Raw genomic sequence first — 22239 nt, 5'->3', positions numbered from 1 at the left:
GTGAGGTGACAGAGAGAAGTTCGGCCATCGTTTTTTTCCTTTCGTTTTCTTTGTGCTGCTATGCGTTCTTCAAGAGAGTCGCAGAATAGTCCCTCCACCTCGACCTCCGCCATCACCACCTGTGGTGCTCGCGCGTCCTCTCATGCCGGCGCAAACCCTCTGATGCACGCCTCCGCCGCTGGTGACAGCACGGTCGACACGCAGCAGGCCACGAGGCAGCTGCCGCCGTCGCACCAACCTGACGAATCCAGCTCGGCTACCGCCGCGACTCCCACACACGTGAGTAGCGCGGCAACGCCTGCCGCTGCATCGACCATTTCTGCCGCGCAGGGGCTGGCCCGCTACTTTCAGGGGTTGGCCGCGGGCGATGAGATGACTGAGCTGATTCGCGGCTTGCGTTCCTCGATGTGGCGGTGCTACCAAGACTGCCTGCAGTCCCCCGCGTGTGTACAGGCGCCGCGCTCGTCGGCGGCAGAGGGTGAGCTTCCGATGGATCGTGAGGCATTTGCCGACACATCAGGTGAGCTCTCATCATACAGCGGTGGCGCGCTGCTAAGAGGGCCCTCTTCCAGGGACGCTGAAGCTCAGCTTGCGAGCCCGGTGCATCTGATCAGCGGTAAGGTAGCGGTCCCGTTTGTCGCCGTCCCTGAAACGCCCGCCCCGATCCCGCCCGGCAAGCTGAAGTCGGCGGAGCGCCGGCAGTACTGGGTTGCCACCAAGGCCGCAATGCTCTTCGCTGTCGAGAGCCCTTCCGTGGCGGAGGAGGCTACTGCGCTTCACTGCTCCACCGTCGCGAGATCAATCCTGTATAACTACTACTACCCTTGTGAAGGTGGAGGGGATGCGACCAGCTCGCCGCGTGCCAGCGTGATGCTTGAAAGTACCCCGGTCATGTCGACCCTGCAGGGCGGAGCAGTGCGCTGGATTTTGAGTGAGGCGCGTGTCGTTGCGCTAGCCAGGCAGGAGCTGAAGGTGGGCCGGGTCGACGGCGGCGTCTGCGGGTGGCAGCGCGCCCTCGCACTGTTGCATCAGGTGGACCCCACCCCACTCACCTCGGCTATGGAGCTAGAGGTCTATCGGCGCACGGACGGTCACCACTGGGCAGAGGCGCTGGACTGCCTCTGGCGCATCGAGCCTCCTCAGTGGACGGAGATGGACGTGACGGCCGCAGTGCGGTGTCTTTACTCGGCGGCGCGGTGCCACAGCCAGGAGAAGAGCGTCTCGCTCCCCGCGGAAGAAGCCACGCGAGCCGCTTTAGACGAGTGCAAGAGCGACTTGAGTACCTCCAGCTCTCGTTTCCTGGCGCAACTGATAGCACAGGCGCTGCGCATCCAACGAGCCGTGGAGGAAGCAGGGGTACTGCAGTGGAGCACCGCATCTGCCTTGAACGATACACTGGGGCTTCTTGCATTCAGCACGGCAAGATGGCAGGATGCATGTGCGCTGCTTGATAAGCTGCTAACTGGTGCGGCTACTCGCGCGCTCTCCCGAAACGCGGACTCGAGCGCGAGCGCTACGAGAAGAATGCAGGGGGCGGCGTGCAATTCGCGCCATGTCACAGAGGCTGCTGCGATCACCGACGGTGAGCCGTTTCTGCTGCGTACACACCACGACAGTGAGTCGACGTCACGGCGAAGCGATAGATCGGTGGGCGCTAACTCACCGGAGAGGACAACTTCCGCCGAGTCTCTCTACCACCTCGTCCGAGCCAATGTGGTGACGGTTCATCAAACTTGTTGTGCGCTCCGGACCCGTTGGGCTGTCGGACTGCGCTATCTGCAGCAACTGCAAGAAACCTTTGCGGACACCCTCAGTATTACATCCGACACGGCGGCGACAGAGGATGTACTCCGACTGTGCATTGCAGGTCAGCAGTGGGAGGCGGCGCTGCGGCTTGTGACGGCTCATGAGGCGCAAATAGTAGATGGCGGCGAGGGCGGAAGCAGGCCATCAGCAATGCACCATAGGAGCCGCGTCTCGGACGCCTTGAAGCACCCAGTGGCCTCTGCGGTTGTGGCACCAAAAAGGGCAACACTGCCTCAGCGCCGTCAGCGCTACCGCCCAGACGTCCTGGTACAGCTGGTGCGCCTGCTCGGCTCTGTACCGGCGTCGCGCGCGGCTGCGTACGACCTGGTCCGTCGCCACGCGGCGTCTGGGGCTGCGCCGCCAATAGACGCTACCCACGTATGCAAGAGCAGCCACACCACGGTGGACCTCAAACTATCGAAGCACTACAACAGGGATACTTTCTCACGCGCGTACAATTTTCTCGTGCAGAATGCGGAAACCCTCGACGCAGCCAAGCATGCCGTGGAGCAGCTGCGGCACTCTCAATTGCCGCGGCCGGAGGGGTGCAACAAAGGTGCTCGAGAGGGGAAACGCTTCGTTGGCGGTGACGAAGGCCTGCAGGTTAGTGACATGGACGACGAGCTGGCTGGACTGGAGACCGAATCAGTCGCTCACATCGCCTACCTATCAGCCGTCGCCGGCGATTGGTGCCGTGCACTACACCACGCGAATGCGCTACTTCATGAGCCGCGCTATCGCACTACCTTCTTCCCAACAGCTCGGCTGCACGACGCAGTGCAGTATGCACTCGAGCAGGCGCCGTCCCCCGGACCTTCGTGGCAGGTGTCTCTGCAGCTCTTCACGGATATGATGGAGCGCAACGTTCCAACCTCTGAGGTCTCTTTTCAGTGTGCGGTGAAGCGGTGCTTTGCGGGTGGAGTGCCCGGCCAGGCGCAGAAGCTTTTTTACTATGCATTGAGAAAAGGTGTGCGGCCGTGAGGAATGGAGGTGCATGTGCGAGTGTGCATGAGTGGAGCACCCAGGTGGACGATGTCCGTCTGAACTGCGGCCACGGACGATGAGCGCGACGCTCGCGCTCACGTGCAAGCTGAAGCGCTCAAAGCTGCTCCGGGTCGCGTGCTTTGGGGCGCATAGTTTCATGTAAGCTCTCACTGCTTCGGCGGCGTGCGTGCGTGTACGCACTCACCAGACACACGCGCGACTGCTCTGTCCATCACAGTGAACCGAGACGCTTTCCAAGCGCTAAATGCGCCCCCCCGACTCTCCCTCTCTTCCTCTTCATGGGCACGTCCGTGCGTGCCCATGTTCCCTGTTCCCTCTGTGAAACTGTCGTGCCAAGTGTGCCTGGCGCATGCGAGCGAGCGCTTCTACGTACTCGATCGCTCTGTCTACAGCAGAAGACTGATAGACGTAGAGACCCGGGCCCAAGCACGTTCCACAGCGCACTGCTGACAGCTCGCTTGGTATCCTCCGTCGCTCTCTCACTCTTTCTCCAGGCGCTTCAACGACGAGAAACTGGCCGAGAGTGTTTGCGATGCTTCACCTCCCTCTCTTCTTCCCTTATCCTATGCATTCTGGCTGCACCTCTGGCCGCTCTCACACGCCCGCGCACTAACATGCTCACTTCCGCGCGTAGATCAGGAAAGGCGAATTACCAAGCCGAACAGAGAGCTACGCGTCTTTCGCACATGCGATCTTAACGGACGACACCGAGTACAGAGGAAAAGGCGAGGAAGGGAAGAAAGCGGAGGAGAAGCAGTGGCGATACACACACACACACGCTCACAGGAAGGCACACGCTAACAGCTTATGGCGTTCAATCCGTTTGCGAACTCGGCATCGGCGGGCTTTGGAGCAGGATCAACGCCGGCTGGAGGATTCAGCTTTGGCAACGCTGCTGGCGCTGCACCTGCCGGAGCTGGAGGCTTTAGCTCGGCTCCCGCATCCGCCCCAGGCTCGGGGTTCAACTTCGGCGCTGGCACGTCAGCTCCCTCTGCATCAACACCAACGCCGGCTGTGTCAACCATTAGCTTCGGTGGATTTGGTGCTGGTAGTGCCGGATCCCCCTCTGCTCCGTCGGCAAGCGGCCTCTCAGAAGCTCAGCAGCCCCCAGCGAGCACACCTACACCGCTCGGTAGCGGCGGATTCGGGTTTGGTGCGTCTGCCACCGCCTCTGCGCCGTTCGCCACTGCGAGCACCCCGGCTGCATTCAACTCTGTAGGAGGAGGCTTTGGCGGCCCACCAACGAGGACGACGGCGCCGCCGTTCGGCGGCTTCACTACGAATGCAAGCGCTGCTCCTCCTACCCCCGTGGGTACCACCCCTGCCACCGCTCCGACGAGTGCGTCGCCGATAGGGCTCGGGCCTTTCGGTGGCATCACTGCCGCAGCGACGCCTGCGCCAGGTGCGCTAATGCCATCTGCTGGAGGTGCAAAGGTGCTCTCTAGTGGAGGGTTCGGGTCTAGCACCAGCACCAGTGCCGCCCCCGATGCCGGCAACCCTGCCAGAGGCGCCGGTACGGGTGGGGTTGCCGCTGCGCCGGCTGGCTTCGCTGATAAGAACGCGTTCCCAGCGCCCACGAGTGGCGCCACCAGTGGTGGCTTCAACTTTGGTGGGCCAGTAGCCACTACCCCTGCGACAGCCGGCGGGCTCGGCCTGGGCGGTGGGGGCTCGGTGCCTGCTGCCCCAGGGGAAAGCAAGACACCCGCAGCAGCAGCAGCAGCTCCTGCAACTGGAGGCTTCGGGGTGACGTCTTCTACGCCAACTCCGGCGGCTGCGGCTGCTCCTGTGGCTCCACCCGCCACGAGTGCTGGCTTCAGCTTTGCTGGTGCAGGTGCTGCGGTTGCCTCAACCGAAGCACAAAAGGCCTCCGGTGCCACGGCGCTTTCGGGCACAGCGACGTCTCCTCCTGCAGCGGCTACAGGGGCCACTGCCACTTCTACTCTGGCGGGCGCGGCATCATCTGCAGCACAGTCGGAGATCGCGCGACCTTTGCTGAGTGCAGGAGCCGCCGCCGCCTCACCGTCTCAAGAGTTCGACGGAAAGAGCCTGGGCGCCGTTCTGCGCAAACTGGACGCTGAAGTTGCCTTGGATCAGCGGCACTTCGCCGATCTTGCTCGCCATGTCGTCGCACGCGACCGACAGATCATGGCACGTGGCCGAGAGCTGGCCGAAATTCAGTCCCTCGTGAAGGACGCCCTAACGGCGGCCAAAAGTGCTGAGGCAACGTTAGCTGAGTGCAAGCAGCGGCAAGCGGCGCTCTCTGAGTACCTGCAGTCTCTTGAAGACAAGATACAGCCGTACTACGCGCAATGGGAGCAGCAACAGCAGCAGCAGCTCCACTCGGTAGACACTCGTGACGTGAACCGTCAGCGCGCTGTCACGTACGACAACGTCATGGCGCTTCTGGAAGAGGTACAGGGCGTGGAGGAGAAGGTGGGCCGTGCCGTGCGCCAGCATAATCACTCGCGCGAAGAGCTGCTGGGGCTAAGTGAGATTGAGGGGACGACGCGGCTGATCGACGGGCAGCTGTGCGCCTTGCAATGCTGCTCGGCTCTCGCATCTGCACTCGAGTTGGAGCTCGATCGCCTGTTGGGGAAAGCGAGGTAGCACTACCGACGAGAGAGCAGCGAGCAAGCAAGGAAACCGCAGAGCACACACACACAAAAAAAGAGTGTGACCTTAATGTTGGGAAGTTGGTGGTTGTGACGAGCGGTGGATGTCGGTGCTGAGCCCGCGTCTTACAGTGAAAAAGCGAATAAAATAGAAAATGTGGCGCGGCAAAAAAGCGAAAAGGACATGAAAGCGAGCGCCGGTGCCGTTCAGTGTGCCATGTAACCGCTTTCTGCACCTGCGCCCATCTTTTTTTTTTGATGGAGGGTAGAGAGGGAAGGGGGGAGGGTGAGGCTGCCTCCTTGTTTCTCCGCGATGTGTATGTGTACGGCCATTACAAGAGAGGCGCTACGCGCACTCGACGCACACGCATCCACACAAAAGTAGCTTCCGCTCGAAATATACACCCACGACCACACATCAGAGGGCGAGAAGGCGTGAGGAGGATAAATGACTGGCCGACATCATCTGCAGAGAGGCGGAGACGCAGGACAGAAAAGGCAGAGCACTACGGTGCGAGGGTGATGGTGTATGTGTGTGTGTGTCTCTCTCTCCTGCCAACCTTTACTGCCGCCTCTGTCTTTCCCTTCACCAAGTTAATCACTTTCAGATTCGTTCCCCTCTCCGCGACAGCAACCTCACTGTCCCGCGTGTCTGTCGCCTCCCTCTTGCAGGACCACGGCCACTTTCTCCTGCGCTTCACCCCTTCCCCCTCCCCCTCCCTCTCTCTCTGCTCCTCTGAGATCGCCATTAAATCTTATCGTCCTGTTTACCCCGGATCCTCTCCCCACTTTGCGTTCTCCGTTGGACTCCTTCCCATATCCTGCCCTCTTCTTCAGGGCGTATAGGTAAGCGACATACGCAAACAGGCACGACGTTGCTTCGTCACATTACCGTCCCATCCACCCCACCCACTCACCCATTTCCGCTGCCCTCCCACACGTACCCACTCCCTACCTCCACCTCCACGTCCCGCATACATCCCCTCCCCCCGAAGGCACATAAAAGGTGCGGCAAATCGCGCGCCACGGGCAACCCCTCGCCCCCTTTTTTCGCTCTTCTTCGAAGAAACCTCGTCGCTGGAGTAGAGACGCATTCGGGCACCAGCCAGGCACGCACACAGGTATATATACATCCACTCCGAAACACATTGAGGCGTCTCTTTAGCTATTCGTCTCCGCCTTCCTTCACCGAGGTGAGAGCTGCCATGACCAAATTTTTGACTTTTGGCGCGGCGGCCGCGCTTGGCGCAGCCTTCCACACCTACAGCTCCTCCCAGCATATGGCGGCGGAGTGCGCGGCAAAGAAGGAGGTCTTCACGACTAAGTTCAAGCCGTTTGTGCTCGGCGAGGTGCTCAATCTGGCAGAGGACGTCGCCATTTTCCGCTTTCTGCTGAATGACCCGACCGACGTTTTCGATCTCGTGCCGTGCAGCACGCTGCAGGCGCACTTCAAGGAGGGCGCGAACATGGTGGATCAGCCGATGCGCTTTTACACCCCTATCACGCCTAACGGAACGAAGGGCTACTTCGACCTTCTTGTCAAGAAGCAGCGGCCGGGCCGCTTCACCGAGCACCTGTTTTCCATGGACGTTGGGGAGTCGCTCATGTTCCGTGTCGTTCAGTACAAGCTCACGTACAAGAAGAACCGCTGGACCGATGTGGGCATGATCTGTGGCGGCACAGGCCTGTGCCCCATCCTGCAGTTCATGAACGCCTCTCTAGACACGGAAGGCGACTCGACGAAGCTCCGCATGCTCTTCGCCAACCGCTCCGAAAATAAGATACTCCTCAAAGGGATGCTGGATGAGAAGGCCCGCGCACACAAGGACCGACTGCAGATCTTCTACACAGTAGATACCTTCGACGATCCAAACATGATCTCGAACCCAGTCTACAAGAAGGGAACTCCCTTGAAGGTGGACGTGGAGAAGCAACCAAGCATGAGCCCCGAGGGTAAAAAGTACTTCCAAGGCTTCCAGGGCTACATTGACGTGCCGATGTTACAGGCGACGATGCCAAAGCCGTCGCCCTCGACGCTGCTTCTCGTCTGCGGGCCTGACCCAATGATGGTGAAGGTGGTCGGCGCAGCGCCGATGGTGCTGCGTGCCATGTCCGGCGGTCTCGCTTACCAGCCCTCCGGTGCGGTACTGAATAACGCCGCCGATGTCTCCGGCTTCCTCGGCAGCCTTGGCTACCAGAAGGAAATGGTCTACCGCTTCTGAGACACCTATGTAGGTGAAGGTGAACACGTTGAAGCGGGGACACCTCAAGAAGGGACAACTCGGCAACCTTCGCGGGGTACTCCATGCTGTAGCGTCAGACCCCCCTTCCTACACAGATACACACGCATACACACTCAGACATCTGGACTATCTGAAGCTGTGCGCCGTTACGGTGCGCTGTGCGGCTGCCTTTGCTTCGAAATATGAATCTGAGAGAGGGAAAGCTGTGATAAAGCGTGAGATCCGCTGGCTAAAGGTCACGGCTCCCCCTTCGCACTTTCCTTCCTCCGTTTTTCCTTGCCTGTTGTGCGACTACGTTACACGTCTACGTCACGCGCATGTCAGCATGCTCGGTTGCTCCTTACCCTGTCGCTCTCTCTCTGTTTCAACTCCACCCTCTCCATCTTAGATCTTGTGTCGAACAGCGTCTAGGATGGGATATAGGGAGGTGGGGATGCGCAGCACGAAGTGAAAAAGGAAGCGCAGAGGGATTTGTGCGGGCTGTTTTTGCGCTTCGTTTCCGCCTTTGCTTTGAGGCTTTCCAACTCGTTCTTTTCAATGTGCGGATCTCTGCGGTTAAAGTTAATGTTTGTGTGTGCGTGCGCGCGCGAATGCCACGGAGTGGTGTCGAGCCGTCGAGAGCCAGAAAGACTGACAACGGCGCAGACGGACACTCCTACACTTTGCACTCAGCTCGTGGATGGCGCTGCTGTTGGTTTTCTTTTTCCTCATTTCTCTGCCCGCTTTCGGCCTTTTTTTTGTCGGATTAGCTGACAAGGAACTGGTTGCCTGCGCGCAGAGAGGAATGCGGGAGGGATGGTGGGCTGAAGAGGTGAGACAGTTACGTGCGGAGAGGTTTCATCCAGGGGCATAGAGGAAGAGGAGACGAAAGATTAGACGCATACACCGCGCCACAGAGTATGCGTTTTTTTCTTAATTACTCTGTCTGTTGCTCTTCATTTGCACTTTCCGTGTACGGCTTTACATGTGGTGATCTTGTCGACGCCCCTCCCCGTCTTCGGCCCCTTTCCTTTTTTTTTCGAGGAGGGGGGAGGGGCGGCTAATCGGCTCTCTTCTCGATGACATGTGCGCGCCTGTGAGTGTGTCTTCTCGCATGGTCGTCTTCACCTTTTTTCTTTGTGACGTTCTCACTTTTCTCGTCTGTTTCTAAATTCTCCGTTCTTTTTTTTTTTTCAGAGGGTCTGAGAGGGGGGGGCTTGTGTCTTAGCCACCACAGGAACATCTCTCTCCCTCCCCCTCTCTCTCTCGCTCATCATCCTCTCTGTCCTCATCGCGCGATGGATGCACCTGAGCTTTTTTTTGTTCCTCTGGAGGACCTTTACGGCTGTTCTATCTTCCACACTAGCATTCATGCAGGCGACAAGAAAAAAGCGTTTGCGCACAAATATGCACATATCCTCTTGTGGATCGCCCCGGCTCTCTTCCACTCTCCTTTTTCTTTCAGCTTCTCCAGACCCTCTTCGTGCGCCGCCGATGAGGCAGTCTTTCTTTTGTGCGCTGGCCCACGAGTGCGAGTCGACCGGCGTAGGTGGCCGGGGGGGTGCCACCGTGTGCACTGCTCGCTCGCTCAGGCGAGGATGCGTGCGCGCGCTTGCCGCTTCGCTGTGTAATGTAAACGTTTTTCCGGTCTTCACAAGAGGCGCTGGCGGACTTCAGCTCCGTTTTGTATCCCCTTTAGTGTTTAAGGAATCGTAGACATACATGGAAAACAGCAACACCAACAAAAAAGAGAAATGGAAAGCGACAGCAGCAACACAACCGTCGCATCTGTTTTTGCGCGACGCTCAACTATAAAAGAGGAGGTGGTGTTTAGAGACTTGGTGTCCGTGCGCTGTCTCGCGGCCGCGCCCTGCAGTGCTCATGGTGCGTCCACTCTTCCTTGAATTCTCTCTGCTGTCGCGCCCTTCGCCCCCCTCCGATCAGCGTCGTCTGCGGCTCCCATCTCATCACGTGTTTCCTAGCATGCCCGCTGTCAGCGCTGGGTCGTAGACTGTGCGTTTGTTGCGTGCTCTTCGCCTACACAGGCGCTCTCATAGACGGTAGTGCTTTGGCTTCTCTCACATCTTATGCGTATGATGGTCACCCCTTAGCACATATACGAGCCCCATCTCAGAGCCACTCCCGCGGGCGCAAGCGTACAACAGTGCAAATACGTAAGCGTTAAACAGAAGCCGCAGCCGTGTCAGCGCCCGAATATCGCTTGCGCACTTTCGAGGCTTACATGGACGTCTCCACGCAGCGCATCTTCGGTGACACCATGCCTGTGACCTCGCCATCACGGAACCCTCGCCCCCTGGCAAGGGCTTCTGTGCCCTCGCGCGTGGCGGGGACGCACCGAGCGGTGCCCACCTTCTTTGTCAATGCGTCAATCGCTGGGGTTTGCGGAGCGCTCTCTGGTGTAGTGGGTAAGCTCGCCGTGGAGTCCGCGCGTGTCCCGTTGCTGGTGGAATGGGGCGGGCGCTACCTGCAGCTCGACCGGGCCGCTATGGAGATGGTGCAGGCAGTCGCGCCATGGCTGCTGCGCATCCTTTGCTTTCTGATGAATGTCTTCTTGACAGCGTCGATGTGGCGCTTCTATTTGAAGGCGCTTTCGCAAGGCCCGACACCGGTGTGCCAAATCCTGAACACCGGGACGAATTTCGTGGTGAGCGCCCTGGCCGGGCTTGTGCTCTTTGCAGAGGAGGTGACGCCCATGTGGGGTGCTGGGGCGTTACTGATCGTCCTCGGCCTGGCGCTCGTGGTCTCCGACCCGCAGGTGAGCGTGTGAAAGGCCGATGAAGGCACATGGTGAGGAGCTGTCCTCGTGTGGGTGGTTATGGTAGTGGGGAGGGGGCGGCGATCCTCGTCAGAGGCGGCTCTCCATCTCTTACAAGAAGAGAAAGAAGACATGGAGAGGAGGCGTGCGCTACTGCCCTCTTTTGGGTGCCGCGAGACTGCTGCGCACCTCCCTTTCTACTATTTCTCTTCGAGGGCGAAGAAACGGCAGGAGGAGGGCATGTATGCGGCGTGCCTTCCAGTAACGTGGAAGCGCAGATAGCGTCCACTGAGTCGCGCGCTAGTGGGAGGCGCGCAATGGCAACTAGCCCTTTTCTTGCTGAGGTGTTTCGAGATGCACTCGGAGATGCAAGCCTGTAGAAACGACGGACGTGCCTGTGAACCACGTTAGCTCGAACGTATCTCGCCCTCCACAGTCGCGCAGATATTGCTCTCTGTCTCTCCTCTCTCTCTCCACCCTTGCCTTTCCTCCTCGCTCTGTGAACTTGGCTCTCCATCAGTGCCTGCCATCGACTCCTTTCTCCCCGCTGGGGCCTCCTACTACTCGACTGAAGCGCAGCGGGAACACGTGACGATTATTTTTAGTGGAGAGCTCGTTCTGTGCCACTCTCTGCGCTGCATAGAAACACTTTTCCCCACTGCGTGCGCGCGTCCCCCCTCCCCGCCGCCTGCTGAGTTGCCGTGTCTGAGCGGCACCCCTTTCTCTCTTTTTTTTCGAATCTTGCACCACTTACTTTTTTTGTGGTGTAGGAGTTGCTTAATGGGCACCACAGCACTCTCTGGTCAGTTATCAGTTTTTTTTGCTGAGGGTGTAGGGGATTGCTGTGCGCACCACACTTTCGGAGTGGAAAAAAAACTGTGGGGTGAAAGACGCTGCGTGCGGAGCTGCTTCGATATCTGCCGCTTTTTCCACACCCACCCCGCACAGGAGCACGTGTTGCGCTCTTGCGGCTGAGCCTCCTGTACGACCTCGGCACTTTCTCTTTCTACTAACTGCTGCTTTGCCATGGCGAGAAGCAGCGCCGCCGCTTCAAAGTCAGAGGGAAGTCCTCTGCAGCCCCGCACCACCACTTACGAGTGGGGCGGCCCACTAGGCGCCTTTTTCATGATTGTCTTTCTCCCCACGCTGGTTATCGCTCTGAACAGCCTCTGCAGTGAGGAGCAGTGCAGCGTCATGCAGGTAAGGCGGCTTCCTGCACTGATGATGGGTGCGGTACAGAGGGCTTGGCCAATGGTGCCGAAAGCGATCGGCATTGAACTTTCATGGCTGGCCGCTCACGCCGTGTTTTCCATTTTGCCCATCGGCAAGCTCGTCTACGGTGGGCAGCTCCGCAACGGCGAGCGACTCGCCTACCGCATGAATGCCATACATGCCTTCTTCATCTCCCATCTAGTGCTCTTGGTGATGCACTGCAGCTCGATCCTGAGCATGACTGCTGTGGCGGACCTTTTCCATGCCCTCATGATCGGTGCCATCATCATCTCCTTCACCATGTCCGCCGTGCTGTACGCGGCGTCGTACCGCAGCGGCAAAGTGCTCACGGCTCTCGGTGGAAACAGCGGGAACGCCCTGTATGACTTTTGGATCGGCCGCGAGCTGAATCCGCGCACCGGTCCACTGGACTGGAAGCTGATGTGTGAGCTGCGTCCTGGTCTCATTGGCTGGAGCATTATCAACTGGGCATTCGTGTGCAAGTCGGCTGAGTTGGGCACCATGACGCCGAGCATCGTGCTCGTCGCACTCTTCGAGTCCCTTTACGTGCTGGATGGCCTCCTGCTGGAGGCGGGAAACCTCACAATGATGGACATTGTGACGGACGGTTTCGGCTTTATGCTTTGCTTCGGCGACCTTGCGTGGGTCCCGTTTACGTACACGCTGCAGACGAACTACCTCGTTCATCACCCCGCGCGGCTCTCGCCCTTGCATCTGGGTCTGTGTGCCTCCCTTTCGGTGGTCGGCTACCTAATCTTTCGCGGTGCCAACACCGAGAAGGACCGCTTCCGAAGCAACCCGCACGATCCGCGCGTGCGGCACCTCCGCATCATGAAGACCTCCAAGGGCAAGTCGCTCATCATCTCCGGCTACTGGGGCATGTGCCGCCATCCGAACTACATCGGTGACTGGCTAATGGCACTTGGTTGGGCCTCGTTCAGCGGCACGGCGGAGCTGCTGCCATACTTTCACCCCGTTTACTTCGGCTTTCTCCTCATGCACCGCCAGCTGCGTGACGAGCAGCAGATGCTCGAGAAATATGGTAAGGAGGACTGGGACGCGTTCTGCAGCCTTGTCAAGTACCGGCTGCTCCCGTACATCTATTAGAGAGGCGCAAAGAAAAAGGGGGGACGGCGGCAGCGCAGGGCGCGGAGCAGAAGAGGGGTGAGGTGGTGGTTTCTCGACATGGAGAGGAGGTGGGCGCCTGAGTTTGTGTGTGGGCGTCTATGGTGCAGTCGCCGGCTTCGTCGCGGAGGGCAAAGAAAGGAGATGGGAGGCCGACGAGCATGATCGATGGCTGCGGGGAGGGGGGGAAAGAGAGGTTCTGGCGGGCCAGCTCGGACCCCATCCGGGCACTGCCTATTTTCTCCACGCTCCCCCCCATCCTCTCCGCTTTGCTGTGGTGCGTTTTCGCTGAGCTTAATCTTTTTTCTTCAGCTTTTCCGGCACCTCTGCGCTGCGCCGTGGAAATGGAAAAGGGAGGCGCGCAGTGAGGGGTGCGTCTATGCACATCCGGGGTCTTTACCTCCTCAGCTCCCAAACTAACCAGACAAGCATAAACAAAGAGGAGAGGCCGCGCGAGGGCAAAAAGCCACACATCATCCCTCACGAACGCCCTTCCCCCCCATCCCTCTCCACCCCTTTCATGTGGGTGTGCGCCTGAGTCGTGAAAAGTGGGTGCCCGCCTCGGCGGGCCTCCTCCGCAGCCGGCTACCTGAAGAGGTTTAGCTCCATTAAACCAGCGCTTTTCTTCTCGTCTGTCATTGACATGCCATCGAGTGGTGCATAGTGTCAGAGCGCTGCGAGCAAGTGCACCTCGATAGAGCGAGGGGCATCACTTCCCCTCTCCTCTTTGCACCTGACCAGCCAAAGAGCTGGCCGTCGAACGCTGGCCAATCTTTTCCACTCAATGTCAACTACGAAGGGCTGCTGTGACGCAAGTAATGCCACTATCCCCTGCCTCATTGGCCGAGAGGGTTCGGTGTGTGCCCTGCTTCTGCGGCGGTGCACCTGCAGAGACTGCCTCGTGGCTGTGACTCCATCCCATTCATCACGTGCCCTCCCCCCTCTCTCTTTCACACGCACACATCAACCTACACTCAGCACGCTTGCCGTACCATTGCACTTTCCACAACTGTTGCTCGCTAGGCGGTCAAGGAAACGCGCGCCAGTGTGTGCCGTCACAGCATCGCGGCCTATCGTTACCCCTTTGCCGTCTGAACTATAAATGAAGCCTCCTGCAGCGGCCGTGCTCATACACGACACGCACATTTCCCTCCCCCTCCCCCGTGCTCTTAGGGGTCCGTACGTGGATTATATACACGAGCTTTGGTGCAAGCGCAGCGAGGTATCGCAGGTACACATTGACTCAGCGGCGGTGCGCCAAGGCTATAGCCCGTTTTTACCTTTGCCTTCATTCGCTTAGCTGTTTCGTCGATTTCCCATTGAGGTTCCATCCAGAAGCACCGAAGTGGCACCCCCTACGCACACACACACACATAGAGAAATAGAGAGGGCGGGAAGGGGGCAGAGAGGCGTTGGCAAGCACAGGCGTACCGCGCCGCCTCTTTCAAGGTGTACTGTGAAAAGGCACATAGCGAGGGAGCAGAACGGGTTGACAGCATCGCCATGTCGTGGGTTCGCGTCGAGTGTAGCGGAGGCCATCGCTACGCAGCTCCTTCTCATGGACGGCTCGTCCCAAGTCTTGAGGGCATGGCGCTGCTCTTTCAGCCTCCATTTCGTCTTCGGCAGCTGCATACCTTCAGCACACTAACCAACAGTGCCCCCGCCATTTCCGGCAGGAGCAACAGTGACGCAAATGGCGTGCGCGGCACCGACGAGAGCATGAACTCGTGCGTCATGGTCGATCAACGTGACTTGGGTGGCCGCCTTGGCCTCACAACGGTCGCCGTTGGTGATGAGGAAGATACAGAGATGACGGAGTCGTCTCCGCTCCGGCTTCTGCTCGATCGCGTGTTTGCCGTGCTGTGTATCACCAACGAGCGAGGCGTGCAAGTTCTGTTAGACGCGCTGTGCACCCGCGCACCGCCACCACTAACCTCAACGGCGAGCGCGGAGGCTGCTATCGTGCGTGAGGACGATGGGAGGAGACGTGTGCCACCGACTCTGTGGCTCGAACGCGCTAAAGGAGTCGGCGTCGATCTGCTGAGCAACACAGGCAGCGCTGTCACCTCGTCGAATCGACAGTTCTTAATGAAACTGACACAGGGCTGCTCCGCCATCGAAGGTGTGGAGGGGTCAGCAGGGCAGTTGTCTCTGCAGCCGCTTCTTTCTGATGCGGCGACCGGAACTACATCGAACCTCGCGGTGGGGGCTCTGGCACACGTTCCATGTGCAACAGCAAGCGTTCCGATCGCGCATTCGTCGACCGCATTATCCAAGGCTCTCGAGCCGGCCTCGCTGGTGACCCGACCTCCCCTGAGCTACGCCGCTGCGCTGCGGCGTCGCTCCTTGCTGTACTTTCTACCGCAAGGTGTCGTGCCGCTGAGCTTGCTAGCGGTCCGCCTTCAGCTTTCTACTCCGTCACTCAAGTATCAGGGTAAGGCTGCAAACGCCTTGGGAAGAAGCGATGATGCCGCCACTGAGAGCACCACAAGGGTGCTTCGTGCCGTCCTTCTCGAAGGTCTGGAGCACGTTCGGATTGGTGCCGCACAGGCGGGAGGATGCCGCAAGAGCGGCTGCGCTTGCTGTGCATCTGCGCAGGCTCACGGCGGGGCGCCGCTGCTGCACTGTATTTCACACTTGCGGCGGCAGAACGACAGGCTCTTGAAAGGGAGCTCCAGCTGGGCGGCCGTGGCGCGCACGGCCGAGGAGAGTGGCCGGGTGTTGGTGTGGGCAATCGCTCGTTTGCTTGCGGGCAGTGAGAGGCCGATGCCCACACGCCAAGCCGCGGACCTGGAGCGCCTCATCTTGCATGATCTGTGGGCGCTTACAGAATGCAAAGACGCAGAGGCGGCGGTGGCTGCCACTACAGACGGACTGCCGTCAGCACCGTTCATCGGCGCGGCGCCTCTTGTGGCTGTTTACTCGCCGTCCGGCCTGCTGTTGGCCTCCGCGAGGTTCTCGAAGCTGCTCAGCCACGAGGAGCAGGTGCTGCTGGCAGCCACCGCAATCGACCGCCTGGCTCGCTTCGCGGCTCCTCGACCCTTTTCGAGACGCCAGCCACCTGCGCCAGCTGCAGATGCAATCCGCTGGACGTCCTGGCCCATGCGCTTGGGGGAATCCGCAGCCAAGTTGCCCTGTGCGGTAGTAGTGGACGTGCTTCTCATCACTGTTGGTGACGCTCTGGCCTTCTGTCTCGCCTTCCCACGTACGGTAGGGTCGGCGTCGGCGTCACCACTGACGTCCTTGCAGCTGGTGGAGTCTCTTCTTGAGTCCTCCATGGCAAAGGCCCGCTCGCAATCCGACGCACCCTCGACGGTGATGACGGCGCCGTTAGCACCCGCTTTCGTGTCTGCATGCACGCACAGCACTGCCCCTTATACGCCAGCTTTTCACGATGCCCTCTTCGCTGTCACAGCAATTGAGGACGCTCTGGACAGGGCGAGGAAGCCGTCCTCAGGTGATCTGGCCGACTCGGTGACCGACGAGCAGCTGCGCGTCGCACAGCACCTGCACCGGCTGATTTTGCGCGAGGCCCCGCAATTAGGCGGGCCAAGTACACAGGGCGGCGGCGCTGCTGCAGCAGCCAACGCTCCCGCTTCTACGGCCGGCGAGGAAGCAAATCCGCGCCAGGCAAACGCCAACACCGCGGCTGCCGCGAGCCCCTTTAGGGGCAGCCTCGGTGGAGGTGGGCGGCATCCGGGCAGCGTGACGAGTGCGCTTCATAAGATCTTCTCTTGCCTTCCGATGCGCCATAGCGACCCGAGCAAAGGTGTCGCCTCCTCGAGGCAGCTGTACATCACCGCAGCCCAACAGCAATCCAACACCTACGTGAGTCATGTGGGCAAAGGAGGGCATCTGTTGTCACCGATACCGGTGCTGAATGCGGAGCTCACGCAGAGCGGCAACCCGTACATCACCTATCTACTGGTCATGCCGCTTGAGGAGATGCTATGCTACGTCTCCGCCCTCGTCACTCGCAATGAGGTGGGGGTGCTGCGGCCGAGTTATGAGTTGGGGCTGCATTCATTTTTTTTCATACAGCGACCCGCGGCAGCAGCGGGCCGAAGGCATAGAAATGCTGCAGAAGCAAAGACATCCAGCTCACAAGCGCGGCGTAAGAAGAACGCCGCCGCGAAGCCACCAGCGCCACCGACCCAGTTCGCCGTCTCCTTTGCTCGATTTCGCTTGCAGCAGTCGCCATGCCCGCACGCTGTCATGCCCGAGGAATGGGCAGACGCGGATGGCGTGCCAGACGGGTCTGGCGGCCGATTGGCGTTCTTCGAGGACCCAGCGCTCTTGCTGCGGCTTCACACGCACCGCTCACCACTTGCAGAGAGCACTGCAGATGTGAAGGGCCTGGAGGGCGGCAGCAGTGAGGCAGCCTGTGGCGCAGCGGATCCGCGACCTAACGATGCCTCTTTGAAGGACCTGGCGCTAGAAACGCAGGTGTCTGTGGTTCCTGTATGGGCACTTCTACAGGTGGCCCCTGTGGAGTCGTTCGCGACCCGAGAGCTAGGCGACTCGGACACAGAGACGAGCGACCCCGACTCCGACTCCGACTTCGCCGCCGCCGCTGCCGCTGAAAGTTTCCGAGGCGTCCACAGGTCCGTTCCCCCCAGCGCCGAAGAAGACGCGCAGTTGGTCACCTCGCTCCATTACGCTTATCCTCAGCGTTTCCGCCGCTGCGAGCCGCCTCTTTCGCCACTACAAGCAGCACCTTCCACAACTCCGCCGGCTTCTCCCCAGAAGGCATCCTCCTTGCCTTCTCCAAATGCACAGCCGCCGGAGGACTCGACGCGGGCAACCGCCCCTAATGCGGCAAGCTCGAGGCGAAGGAAGGCCTCTGCCACAAGGACATGTTGTCAAGTGGAGGCGGTGATAGCCGTCTGTGGTGACATTACGGGGGCACGAGAGAGCATAGTGACAAGGGCGCTGCAGCGCCACGCACTCTCCACGTCAGCTGAGGAACAGCTTATGGGCAGGGATCATGAGCACGGCAGTCGCAAGGACGCTGTGGCATCCAGTGCCGTGCTGCCCAACAGCCTTCCGGTGGAGTGGGAGTACGCTGTCGATGCTCCGCAGAAGATGGTGGATCTGTGTCGCGAGCTGGTGTGGTGCCAAGAGGCTGCTCTGGCTCTGTTGGAGGGGGCCTCCTGTGCCACCTAGAGGGAAGGAAGGGCAAAGTGTTTGCATAGAGAGTCAGCGTGGCACGTACGTACTCTTGTTCGCTGATCGAAAGCGGGGGCTCCCTCACCTTCGCTTGAAGTGCGGGATCATGCCACATCTGCCAAGGAAGTGCTCCACAAAGAGGAACCGAATCGGCGCCGCCCTAGCGATCTGCCTTATGCTCCCTCCTTCACGCACATACACACACACTCAGACACGAGCACAGACGTAAAGAGAGGCACGCGGTGAAGCACACAGAATCTTCTGAAAGGGGTGATAGCAGTGCGTTTTCGATTTCCCTCTTCATCTCCTCTGATGTTGAGTGGCTGCCCCGAAACAAATACGAGCGCAGCGCGTGGAGCGCTGGTGAAGCAGGGTGCTTGAGAGGCCCTGAGTGGCGTCACCGACGGCGCGCCGCTCTGCATATGGAGGCCACCTTCTACGCATAGGGCGCTCAGCAAGAAGCGGCACTGCTCCCGCCGATGATCCGTCTCCCGTTCCTCTCCCCATCCAGATTGCTACACGCTCTCCTACCGTCCTTTCTCCCTCTTTTCGATGCTGCATGCATAGGCAAAGGCACAGAAGAACACATCTATGGCAGCAAGGGTGCCTTACCGCATTGCGCCCCTTGCCCCTGCTTCAGCTCGGCGAGCTGTCCTTTCGCAGAACCGTGTGACGGCGCGGCCGCACGCTCTCTCTCTTTTCTGTTGTGCTGTGCCTCTGCGCGTGGGTCGCCGGTGCCCTTCTGTGAAACAGCCGCAGCGCCCGCGGGCTCCGCAGAGATCTTTTCTGCCTTTCTTAGCGCTGCTCTCTTCAAGACTATGCGGTCATACCTCCAACAGCGCCCGCCAAATAACATCAAATCCTTTTTCTCCCCGGGGCCCTTCGCAGCGTCTGTCAGCATGTCTCGAGAGCCTGGCTCTGCGGAGGAGCTTTACGGGCTGGTGTGTGCTCTGCAGAAGGAGCAGCAGCTGACGCAGGTCGAACTCCGCGAGGTCCAGCAGCGCACAGAGACCCTGCGGCGAGAGCTGCACCACCAGGAGGCTATCATCGCTGAAGAGCAGGCGAGGCAGGAGGAGCTGGCGGCCAACCTCACTCTGGGCCACGCAGAACGCCGCCTTGCGGAAGCGCACGCCAGGGGCGCTGTACGGGCGAGTGACGACGCCGCGCGGCAGTTGCGTTCGCAGAGACAGGCCTTTGTGCGAAAGTGTCACGATTACGTATGCTCGCTGGGGAGAGGACCGACTGAAGCTAGTCTGTCTGGGGGGCCTCGCGCGTTGAGCATGCACCCCATTCCCTCCCCCGCCGCAGGAGAGTCGTGCTCGGCCCCCCCAGGTGCTGAGACGGCTAATGCACACCGAGATGCGTCGCTCATGGCGCCTGCCGCTGTGAATCGACTGCTTCTCTTGCTGAAAGAAAAACTGACGCGGTGTGTCGAAGTGAGCGCGACAGCCGCCCATGGCTCTCTTCAAGCTTCACTTCTAGTGTCGCCAGTGACGGAGAGGAGCCCACGGGAGCAGCCACGTGGCGGCGCTCCGCCGAGCACGCAAGGCACGGCCGCCACAGCGGGCGCCGCTGCGATGGCTCCCCGTATCGCTTATACATCTCCTCACCAACCACTGTCCCCATCGACAGCGGTAGGGTGTGTGTATGATGCGATTGATGAGCAGCTCAGTCCCCGTGAAAAGAAGCGCATCGGCTTCGCACCGGCGAGCTGCTTTGAACGGGTGACAGTGGTGCCCGCTGCCAACGTGAACCGCAACACGAGACAAACCCAGCCGACAGAGGGCCGGACTGCTGCCTGTAACACCGCTGCAGCTGCTCCGCCTTCTGCTGACGTGGTGTCTGATCGCGATAACCGTCCCTCGCAAACGCACCTGCGGAACGGGTCACTTCCGCGCACTCAGCGGTTCCGCGGAAACTTCGCCGTGCGAGTTGCCTCGCGCTCTGCAATGCTCGTTGCTGAGGCCGCAGCCGTGGGGGCCAAACGTCAGCGTGCTTCCGAGGCGGCGCGATCCATCCAGTTCACACCCCCGAAGGCAGCGAGAGCGGATGACGTACAAGAGGCGTCCGCCTGCAGCGCGCCACAGTGTGCCAGTGCCGCCGCTGTTTTGGCATCCGTGTGCGCCAAGGATCGAGGGCGCCTTGTTGCCCCAGCAGAGTTGCTGTCGCAGCGCTCTGCTGTGGCGGGGCAGAGCGGCAACAATGTGTCTGGCCGGCGAACAGTGTGGACATGGACTCGCGACACATTATCAACGCAGTGAGGCGTGAGGAAACAGCGAAAAAGGGCGGCCGAGGTGGTCAGAGGAGGGTGAGGGGTGAAGAGAGAGGGACAGAATGCAGGGGACGGGGGAGCGCCACGTGGCGTTGGTTTCGCGGGGCCCGGTGGTGAGGCCTCTGTTTGCGGCTCCCCTATTTCTCACTGATTCTCTGCGCTCCTCACCTCACCCCACTCCCTCTATGCCGCCGCTCTTCTTATAGTAATATCTGTGACCGTCTTTAGACATTGCCAAGGATTCGATTCATGTATGTGCGGAGGGGTGCCTGTGTCTGTGAGTGCACTCGGCACTCGGGCGCCTTCCGTCGTGCATACGCTGCTCCATGCATCGCGTGTGCGCGGCAGCGGTGTAGCGCTGCGCTTCTCTTGGGCCACTGTGCATGCCCTTTCTCTACACGACCGCCCAGGGTGTGACCTCTGCTTCCTATTTTCTGCCTCTGCTGCTACCTGCTCCGCTTCGCTATTTTCTTGTGCGAGGCAGTGGATCACGCCCAAGAGAGCCAACAAATAGAAAACGCGTAATTTCGAGAGGCGGGGGGGGCCTTCCGGCTTCTCGTCCCACGGCCTATCCTTTTATGAATACACATATATATGTATATGTGCATATATATGTTATATATATATGTGTATGTGTGTGTGTGTGTGGAAAGGGAGAGAGAGGCTCCCAGCCATTTGCGTCCACTTCTCCTTTGGCGCGTGAGCCAACGCCACCGCGGCAGGCCCTACACGGAAAAGAAACACGTTGCCTGTAGCATGATGGCTCGCGTTTCGAACGACGCGCTACGGCGAAGTCCAGCCACTTCCATGTTCCCCATCTCGGCTTGACTGCTTTCCTTCTTGACCTCTCCTCTCCCTTCTCCTATCTTGCCGGCTTCTCCTCTTTATGGTGGACTATGTTATCATCGCCTATGCGACGCTAATCGCCCCGGATATGCCCACGTAACGACGTTCCTCCCCCTTCCTACATGCGCCTGGGCCCTACGTTTACGTGCCTGCATCATTACTTGGATATATATATGTGTGTGTGTGAATATCCCATTACATGCACGGGCCATGCACACGTGCCATTAGGTAAGGTTTCGGAAGCCGACCAGCACCACCGCACGGGGCTCTGGGAAAGCAACGTAGCCACGAAGTACTCCCTCTGCGCACCCGTGCGCACGCTTGCGTGCATGCCTTCGCTGCTTCTTTCTCTCTCTCCGTCTGTCACTCTCTCAACGCAGTCATCGCTTTTTAGCCGTGCCTACCCGCCCCCTTTCCTCTTCCGGATTGCATTGTGAAGTGTGACGTGTTCTTGAGTTTTTTCTATTTTACTCCCCACTCCCTTTTCGCCTCCTCTTCTCTCTCGCCGTGTTGCGTCCACTGACCCACTCCCGCACGTCTTCTTTGTGATTCGCTGCACTGCGGGAAGGGTGAGGTACGGCTGCGCCTTTTTTTTACCTACGAGTGTCCCCCTTGGGACGACAGTTGCCTTTTTCGTTACATCGTATATATATATAGGAAACAGCGCTTCCCGTTCGCACCGTGCGCTCCTCTTGCATAGGGACTCGGCGGCAGAAGAGCCGTAGGGCAGCTGCTGCCGCTTATATCCGCCCCCTTTCTCAGTCGAAGGGGCGCTCTCTCACACATTTCGTCCGTGCACTTTTACCGCACGTTTTTCAGCACCAACGGCAGTGATACAACATACCTACAGCGTCTTATCTGTCTTGGCCCGCTTTCGGCACTTTCTCGAACAGAACAAAACGAGATCATCGACTTGGGCTTGCCGTGCCCTGGAAGCAGAGAGGCCCATAGTTTTATTGCACGCGCTGCGTGGCCTCGCTTTCCTCCTTGTGCATCGCTCTCTTCCACACGCACGTGCACAACTACCGTTTCCGTCTCCGCTTCGCCGGCGCTTTTTTCCTCTTTGCGCTCGCTCCTCTCTCCTTGGGTTGCTTCCCTACTCTTTATCCCCTCGGCGTGGGTGTGTTTTGGCGCGATCGGCGGCGTCGTTGGTGTGCTGCGCATCTGTGCGCC

The 22239-nt window shown here is 59.6% G+C and overlaps 7 protein-coding genes across 7 annotated transcripts; all 7 read left to right on the top strand.

Moving 5' to 3' along the window:
- Positions 1-60: 60 nt before the first annotated feature.
- On the top strand, positions 61-2787 carry LSCM1_01888 (uncharacterized protein; the record flags this gene model as incomplete). The annotated part of the gene is made up of 1 exon (XM_067319486.1): positions 61-2787. One exon carries the CDS (start codon positions 61-63, stop codon positions 2785-2787), a length of 2727 nt encoding a protein of 908 aa, XP_067176035.1.
- Positions 2788-3618: 831 nt separating this feature from the next.
- Positions 3619-5418, top strand: LSCM1_01887 (uncharacterized protein; the record flags this gene model as incomplete). Its single annotated transcript, XM_067319485.1, has 1 exon — positions 3619-5418. One exon carries the CDS (start codon positions 3619-3621, stop codon positions 5416-5418), a length of 1800 nt encoding a protein of 599 aa, XP_067176034.1.
- A 1210-nt stretch (positions 5419-6628) lies between these two features.
- Positions 6629-7645, top strand: LSCM1_01886 (uncharacterized protein; the record flags this gene model as incomplete). The annotated part of the gene is made up of 1 exon (XM_067319484.1): positions 6629-7645. One exon carries the CDS (start codon positions 6629-6631, stop codon positions 7643-7645), a length of 1017 nt encoding a protein of 338 aa, XP_067176033.1.
- A 2242-nt stretch (positions 7646-9887) lies between these two features.
- On the top strand, positions 9888-10433 carry LSCM1_01885 (uncharacterized protein; the record flags this gene model as incomplete). The annotated part of the gene is made up of 1 exon (XM_067319483.1): positions 9888-10433. The coding sequence occupies one exon, from the start codon at positions 9888-9890 to the stop codon at positions 10431-10433; it is 546 nt and encodes a 181-aa protein (XP_067176032.1).
- Positions 10434-11447: 1014 nt separating this feature from the next.
- Positions 11448-12761, top strand: LSCM1_01884 (uncharacterized protein; the record flags this gene model as incomplete). Its single annotated transcript, XM_067319482.1, has 1 exon — positions 11448-12761. One exon carries the CDS (start codon positions 11448-11450, stop codon positions 12759-12761), a length of 1314 nt encoding a protein of 437 aa, XP_067176031.1.
- A 1521-nt stretch (positions 12762-14282) lies between these two features.
- LSCM1_01883 (uncharacterized protein) lies at positions 14283-17945 on the top strand (the record flags this gene model as incomplete). The annotated part of the gene is made up of 1 exon (XM_067319481.1): positions 14283-17945. One exon carries the CDS (start codon positions 14283-14285, stop codon positions 17943-17945), a length of 3663 nt encoding a protein of 1220 aa, XP_067176030.1.
- A 902-nt stretch (positions 17946-18847) lies between these two features.
- Positions 18848-20209, top strand: LSCM1_01882 (uncharacterized protein; the record flags this gene model as incomplete). The annotated part of the gene is made up of 1 exon (XM_067319480.1): positions 18848-20209. One exon carries the CDS (start codon positions 18848-18850, stop codon positions 20207-20209), a length of 1362 nt encoding a protein of 453 aa, XP_067176029.1.
- Between the last annotated feature and the right edge of the window lie 2030 nt (positions 20210-22239).

Source organism: Leishmania martiniquensis, chromosome 32 (assembly GCF_017916325.1).
Source record: "Leishmania martiniquensis isolate LSCM1 chromosome 32, whole genome shotgun sequence".
In the NCBI taxonomy this organism is placed as follows: Eukaryota; Euglenozoa; class Kinetoplastea; order Trypanosomatida; family Trypanosomatidae; genus Leishmania; species Leishmania martiniquensis.
The sequence above is the reverse complement of the archived record's forward strand: the minus strand, read 5'-3'. Positions and strand labels throughout refer to the sequence as shown.